We start from the raw sequence: 8409 nt of genomic DNA on the forward strand, positions 1-8409 counted from the left end.
ATTGTCGTTTTTAACCATAAAAGGAACGGCATTATTATTTCTCTTTTCATTGATTTTGAAAAGGTTTTCGCAAAATAGTTATAATTGTCTTCCTCCTCCTTGACTTTCTCTGAAAGTTTTTTCACAAAACAAAACCAACCAGGAATTCATTCAGTTCTTAAGAAAGAAGAAATATAAGAAAAGACAAATTACACTCTCAACATCTTTATTTTGAAATTAAAACCATTAAATCACTTGGGAAGTTCTTGAAGATCTTGGATAAACCTATCAATATAACCATTCATTAGCTTTGGACTCCCCTTTGTTTCCTTCCATTTAGTGTGGTTCTTCTTCAATGTAGCACCCACATCACTACCTTCATCCATCACTAACTTAATGGCTTTACACAAGCTCTCTTTTGAAACCCACCCATTTTCTCCTCTTTCAACCTCAACAGCCACTTCAAGTTCCTCAACCAGAAGCTTCGTATTCAAAATCTGATCACCAAGAAATGGAACTAGCACTATCTGTTTGTCACTCATCAAAGACTCCCACATAGAACCAAACCCACAATGATTCACAAAGCACCCCACAGATTCATGCTTCAAGATCAATGGCTGTTGAACCCAACCCCTTGAAACCATTCCTCTTCCCTTCACCCTCTCTTCAAACCCCTCCGGTAACCCTTCTTCCACAGTTTCACACCCATTAGGAGCCTTAAGAGAAACCAAAAATGGAAACCCTGAAAGCTCAAACCCTAACAACAGCTCTTGGAATTGTTCTTTTTCCAAATTGATTTGTGACCCAAATGCACAAAAAACCACAGCACCAGGTTCAAACCCATCAAGCCAATTAGCCCAACGTTCTTCTAACTTACCATCAGCCTCCTCAGGCAACACTGGTCCTGTTAATAACACTGGCTTTTCATATTGTGATGCCACGTAATCACAAAAGCTTCCTTCAATCTCTTTGGTTGTTCTTATAGCTATGGCATCGCTTTCTTTCAAAGCCGTTGTTATGCGCTCATAAAATGTGCTGCCTTCACCCCATGGTAGTGATATGAACAACAATGATCTTGCTTGAGGACCACGAAGCACTACTTTGGTCGAAGGGTACCCTAATGGTGACTGGCTTAGTTCTTCCTCAGTAATAGGCCTATACTTTGGAAGATTCCTCGCAGGAACAAGTGCTATAGCCAAACTCGCAGCACAAACCACATTGTAACAAATGGTTTTGATACCAAACTTCTTTGCTGATTCTGGGATCCAATGTGCGCTATCATAGAACACAAAGTCAGGTTTTGTTGCACTTAATGCTAGCTCTACTTGGTCGCGTATTTGATCCGTCGCTATGACAAGAAGATTGTTCAAAGAAATGTGAATCTCTGAAGCAGTTTCGGTGCCTGGAGGAAGACCATCTACTTGTGGAACGGTGACAATGTGGAATGTGATGAGATGTGGGTAACGATTCAGGTGTTGTAGTTGAAGCTGAGCTTTCTTTGGTAGAAAATAAGTGATTCTATGTCCTCTTTTGGCTAACTCGTTTGAGAGGTGGAGGAATGGAGTCATGTGACCAGTAGCAAACCATGGAAACATAGCTATGTGAAGCTTGGAAGTGTTTGTTCTGGCCATTTCTGGTAGATTCCTGTTGCTTCTTCTTCTTTTGTTCATTTTCACCAATCTTGATTTGTTATTATATATACTTCCAGCTAGGATATTTTGACATCAGTGTCAAATTTGAAATTTGACATCTAATTTGAGAGTCGTTAGATAAAAAAAGATCAATGGTGTGTCACATGTTTACAAATCTGAGTCGTTAATCTTTTTTTATCTAATGACTCTCAGATGAGGTTCAAATTTCAAATTTGATACTACTCGTATACTTGTTTGTGTTGGTTCTTGTTTTGTCATTAATTTAAATTTTTACTATAAAAGGAATGGTATATGTTCTATTTATTTTTAAGGTATGTATAGGCGGTGGTAGGTATGTTATTTATTGGGTCCTTAATGTTTTCACAGTATATTTACTATCTAAAAGAACAGGATATATGTGGCCTAGGATTGCTCTATTGAATGTGTGGTATATCGATCGTGGTGGGGTAGGTGTGTGTTATTTGGTGATAGCTAGGAAGGTACATAAAACAATATATTGCTCGTATAGTTTGTTATTAACATTTCTATTACCGGACTCATGTATTGCTTTACATTTATAAATCTTTATCTTAAAATTACAGCTCGTATAGTCAATTAATATATCTACTGATACGAAGAGACGTAACTGGTTATGATATTTAGCAGCATCAATAATTCGAAATGAAACTATATACAAGATAAAATATAAAAAGAAAAACAATAGTCTTAAAATTCACAGGATTTATTACCGATACACGTGGATAGCATGCAATGCAATACCATTAATTTTTATCATCGGATACAACCGTTAAGAAGTTACTTCTAGAAGCTGAGCTTTCTTGGGTAGCAGCAACGTACGTGACTCTGTGTCCTCTTTTGGTTAACTTGTTGGAGAGGTGGAGGGAAGTAGTCATGCATGTGACCTGTCGCAAATCAATGAAACATGCATGTAGCTGTGTGAAGCTTGGAGGTGTTTATTGTGGCCATTTCTAGTGGACTCATGGCTGCTTCTTTTTTATTCATTATCACCAATCTTAATTGGTTCTTGTATATGGTTCTAAGGAATCTTCTTTCTGAAAAATTTATTGATAGATTAAATGGTTAATAGTCAACGTAATTTTTTATTTTTATTTTATTTTTTTCATTTTATGAAATCTATTTTTAAATAATGTGATCATATTAAAATTAGATATAATATATTTATTTTTTTACTTAATTTGAATTTTTTCAAAGGATAGATGTATACGTAGCCTAGGATTGTCTTATTGGATGTTGGGTATCGTGGAAGACAAGTTTTGTTTCCGGATTTTAACGAATAAAATGATGAGAACGACAATACGACTATACGAGGAACGCATTCAATGCAGTGCCATATTCTTTCGATATATATATATTTTTTTTTTATAGACATAATCTTTCGATATTTTATTAGAGTGTAAATAGGTTAGACGAATGGTATAAAGCAGAGTCCATTTACAAAATAAAATAACTTTAGGCATTTAGTAAAAATTCATTTAAAAATTAAGCCGTGCGCTCATTTTAAATAGCCTAGCCAAAAATATCTTTTAATAATAAGAAATTTTATCTTTTTTATTTTAAGTTGATTTATAACTTTAAAGGTCTTATAGATCATGTTAGGTTTTTTCTTTTTCTTTTTGCTGAAAGGTGGTTTATATTTTTTTAACAAGAGTGAACACTCTTTTTGGTCCCAGGCAATATCTACGAAATTTTTTTTAGTTCCTGGCACTAAAAAAGGACCAAATTGATCCCTAACAGTATGCAAAAAGGGCCACGTTAGTGACGGATGAGTTGACATAAGGACTAATGTGACCCTTTTTTCATAATTTTAGGGACCAATTTGATCTTTTTTTATTGCCAGGGCCTAAAAAGAATTTCGTAGATATTGCCAGGGACCAAAAAGGGTGTTTACTCTTTTAACAATAAGTCAGGTCATGCCTATAAATCAAGTCTCTAATAAATTAATAGTATAAGCTCTAAATATTTTATAAAGTCTTAAATTATTAAAGTCAAAGCCTAACCTAACCTAACTTATTTACATTACTAGAATAATATAATTTTTAAATAATTTGAATGTCCTATTAGGAAGGAAGCTAACAAGATATTATTTAGTAAAAAATAAAGTAAAATTAATAGTTAGTTTTCCATTACCGACTCATATATCATTTACATATTTATAAATCTTTATCTTAAAATTACAGCTCGTATAGTCAATATATATCTCAGCTAAAATGAAGAGACGTAACTCAGCTGACACTATTGTTAAAAAATATAGAATAAATTATATAAAACCACCTTCAACTTATATGCTTTTCTTTATAAAAAAAAACACCTTATACTTTCAATTTAAATAATTAACCCCCTTCAACGACTTACAACAATTAAGCATATTTTGTAATTTCAATACGAAAATAACCATGTCTTCACCACTGAATCACTTTCCATATGCTACTAGTAACCACCCGCTTGCCACCGGCCACTGTCAGCTAGCCTTGCAATGTTCATTGACCACCATCCTCCGTCGCTACCCACAAGCCACCACGAGGTAGAAGTGTGAAACAATTCTGGTCTCTCTAACAGACTAACACGTAACCAACTAACTGTTTGTATTAAAATAGTCTCTGTCTCATACAATTCATTTATTTATACTAGCACCTAGCACTTGCCACGTTGGCAACTAACTAACAATTCAATGGGCTAACAATTCTACATACAATTTATACAATTCACTATTGTACGTAATCTAAGGCCCATGCAGGGTATCCTTCAATTCTGGTTGCCCTCTTCTGCTGTCTTGTTCCTTCATCCTTAACATCTGCCCCTCCTTCCAAAGCAATCTTGTCCTCAAGATTCATCTCAGGATAAGTGCTAAGAATATCAGCTACATTTTCCCATGAAGCATCTTAAGGGACCGTTGTCGACCATTGAATCAACTTCTGCTGTGTACTTCTTCCTTTGATATTGATCTGTCGGGAAGCAAGATGGCTACTGGTTTTTGAACCGATTTGTTATCAATGCACAAATTGGGTAACGACTCATAACTCACATCTGCAACTCCATGAAAAGGCTTCAAGAAAGAAACATGAAATGTAGGATGAATTAAACTACCTTCTGGCAATGACAACTTATAAGCTACTGAACTTATCACCTTCTCCACTTTAAAAGGTCCAAAGTATCTCTTTGCAAGCTTATGATTTGCTCTCCTAGCCACCGATAATTGACGATATGGTTGGAGCTTGACTAATACTTGATCTCCTACCTGAAACTTCCTATCCTGTCTATGTTTATCTGCTTGCTGTTTCATTCTTTGTTGAGCCCTTTGTAATTGCAGCTTAAGATGATCAAGCACTACCTGTCTCTCTTGCAACATCATATCGACAGCCTCCACTTGAGTCTGATCCTTCTGATATGAAGGAATAAGAGTTGGCATTTTACCATAAAGTGCCTGAAATGGAGACATATTAATTGCTGAATGTACTGAGGTGTTGTAGTGCAATTCCAGCCCAACACAACATTTGAGACCAATGATGGTTCTGTTCTGAACAAAAGGCACGCAGGTATTGTTCAACATAACGGTTTGTAACTTTCGTTTGACCATCTGTTTGAGGATGATATGCTGAACTTGCTAACAGTTTCGTTCCACTCAGTTGAAACAGCTGCTTCCAAAATTTGCTCATGAAAATTGCATCTCTGTTAGAAAGCAAGGATCGAGGAAATCCATGGAGTTTAACTATCATATTACAAAATAGCTGGGCTGTTGTCGTTGCTGTATAAGAAGATGGCAATGGGCCAAAATGACCATATTTTGAGAGCCTATCCACCACTACTAATATAGTAGTATACCCAGTAGATTGTGGAAGACAAGTGATAAAATCAAGGGTTAAATCATCAAACATAGCATCTGGGATTGGCAAGGGTTCTAACAATCCAAAAGGAACCTGTGTTGAATGTTTAATATGTTGGCACACCACACAGTCTCGAACAAAGCCTTTAACATCTTTTCGCATATTCCTCCAAGTAAATGATGCAGACAACCTAAGGAAAGTACGTTGGACTTCTGCATGTCCTCCTGTAGGAGTGCAGTGTGCTTCTACTAATAATATTTGTCGAAGAGTGGACCTGGAGCCTAATACACATTTGCCCTTGAGAAATAAAATGTCATCACGTTGAGTTAATTCAAGATCAGTATTTGTACCAGCATCGGAGGTATTGTGTAATTGGATCAGCTCTGGATCTGTTGTGTTCTCTTTTCTAATTTGCTCCCAAATATCCAAAGTAGGTGCTGGACATAAAGCATGAATGACAGCCTTATCCTCGTCTGGAAATTGCCTAGATAAAGCATCGGCTACAATGTTAGCAGCACCTGATTTGTATTCAATTGTAAAATTGTACCCCATCAACTTGTAAATGTATTTCTGTTGATCAGCCGTGTGGATTGTTTGATGCCATAATTCTCTCAAGCTTTGATGATCAGTCTTAATTACAAACTGAGAGCCAAGTAGATAATGTCTCCATTTTTTGATTGCTTCTGTAATGGCATATAACTCCCTGATGTAAGCTGCAGCTACTGCCATCCTTGGACCAAGTTTCTTACTAAAAAAAGAAATTGGTTTGCCACATTGAATCAACACTGCACCTATTCCCAAATTCGAAGCATCTGATTCAACAATAAAAGGAGCTGTAAAATCGGGCAACTGTAGCACAGGAGTAGCAGCCATTGCTTCCTTTAAGGATTTAAAAGCCAATTTCGCATCAGATTTCCATGCAATCTTGTCCTGTTTCAGCAGCTAGGTTAAAGGATGAGCAATTGAAGCATATCCTTTGACAAACCTTCTATAATAGCCTGTGAGGCCTAGAAATGCTCTTAATTGCTTGATCGATTGAGGAATTGGCCAATGAAGCATGGCTGAGATTTTGGTAGGATCAACTTTCACTCCAATGGAGGATACCATATGTCCCAAATAAGAGATTTCAGCTACACCAAACTCACATTTACTCAATTTAACAAAAAAAGCATTATGCAGTAAACAATCCAATGTCAGTTTCAGATGGGTAACATGCTCTTCCAATGTAGAGCTGTATATCAATACATCATCAAAAAATACCACAATGAACTTCCTTAGAAAGGGACAAATTATTTTATTCATGGAAGCCTGAAATGTGGCTGGTGCATTTGTGAGGCCAAAGGGCATCACCTTAAACTCATAATGGCCTTCATGTGTTCTAAAGGCTGTTTTGTGAATATCTTCAGGTTTCATTCTTATTTGATGATAACCTGAACGTAAATCCAATTTGCTAAACACCTTGGCCATGAACAATTCATCTAATAGCTCATCTATTGTTGGTATAGGGAAAGCATCTCTAACCGTAATGGAATTCAAGGCACGATAATCAATACACATCCTCCATGTGCTATCTTGTTTTTTTACTAATAAAACTGGGGAGGAGAATGCACTATGGCTCTGTTGGATCCACCCAGATGCAAGCAATTCTTCCACTTGTCTCTCTATTTCTGTCTTTTGGTGGTGTGGATATCTATACGGCTTAACCTTAATAGGTTTGGTTTCATCTACTAAGTGGATAACATGGGTCATGTCTCGAAATGGAGGTAAGGCTGTTGGTATATCAAATACCTTCTGACAGTCTACTAAAATATACCACAACATAGCAGGTATCTTATCCTTCCAAAGTTGAAGATGAGAATTTACCTGAGGATCAGAATTATAGGACTGCTGCAGCAACAAGGAATGGCATATTGCTTCTGTTTGAGTAGGATTTTGCTGTTGTTCACCCAATTTCACTCATTCAAGTACCACAAACTCATCTTTCCACATGAATTCCATGGATTGTTCAGCATAGTTATGAGTGACTCTGCCAATGGTGATCAATCATTGCATTCCCAAGACTATGCACAAATCACATAAATCCACCACATATAAATCGGTTTCAAATATATGCCCTTGGATCAACAACTGTACCTTGGCACATTTCTTCTCACACAGTAGGAATTCACCATTACCCATGAATACCCTCATTCTCCTTGCTTTCACCATTGGTAAGTGAAGCTCTTCAGCTAGCTCCCTCTTGATGAAATTGTGTGAACTGCCCGAGTCTATTAATACCTCCAACTCCTTCTTGCCAACAATAGCTATTAAGTTCAATGAACGAACATGAGCTGATCCTGACAAAGAGTGTAGTGCAGCATCTAATCTGACTGGCTGATGTTCTTCTTTATGCCATAAGATCTCTTCATCCATCTCTCCTTCTGACTCGTCCTCTTCAGCAAATAACACTAGCATCTTTGTTTTACAACGATGCTTGGATGTCCATTTTTTTCACATGTATAACATTGACCCAAATCTCTCTTTTTCTGAAGCTCTTCAGGTGACAGCCTCTTTATGGGTAAAGAGTTTGGAGCTGGTAATGCAGGAACTGTACCTGAGGTTGATTTTTCTCCTGATACCCCCACATTGGATCGATGGAACATCTCCCTTGGTTGATTTGTAATGGACGAACGAAGCTCACCATGATGACTTTTATAAGTTATTGCTAATTACATAGCTTGATGTCAGGAAGTGGGCCACCTCAACTGTACTGCCCCTTGTAAATCAGGTTGTAGTCCTTCCACAAAAAAGTCATAAACAATTCATCACTGATGTTTGTGACCTGGTTCATTAATCTATGGAATTCAGCCATGTACTCCGCCAAAGAACCATTCTGCATCAGCTTCGCTAGCAACCCTCGGAACTCCTTGTAATTGGATGGTCCAACTCTTTCTCGA

General features: G+C 36.9%; 1 protein-coding gene across 1 annotated transcript; it reads right to left on the bottom strand.

The window, feature by feature from the left end:
• Nucleotides 1–230: 230 nt before the first annotated feature.
• Nucleotides 231–1610, bottom strand: LOC133305133 (UDP-glycosyltransferase 79B3-like). The gene has a single exon (XM_061505268.1). The coding sequence runs from the start codon at nt 1608–1610 to the stop codon at nt 231–233; it is 1380 nt and encodes a 459-aa protein (XP_061361252.1).
• Nucleotides 1611–8409: the final 6799 nt, after the last annotated feature.

This window comes from Gastrolobium bilobum, unplaced genomic scaffold, assembly GCF_033153095.1.
Source record: "Gastrolobium bilobum isolate Gb01-03AN ecotype WA unplaced genomic scaffold, APGP_CSIRO_Gbil_v1 utg6234, whole genome shotgun sequence".
NCBI classification, from domain to species: domain Eukaryota; kingdom Viridiplantae; phylum Streptophyta; class Magnoliopsida; order Fabales; family Fabaceae; genus Gastrolobium; species Gastrolobium bilobum.

Coding starts and splice junctions, on each gene's coding strand:
- LOC133305133 (XM_061505268.1), bottom strand. CDS start 1,610: ATGGCCAGAACAAACACTTCCAAGCTTCACATAGCTATGTTTCCATGG.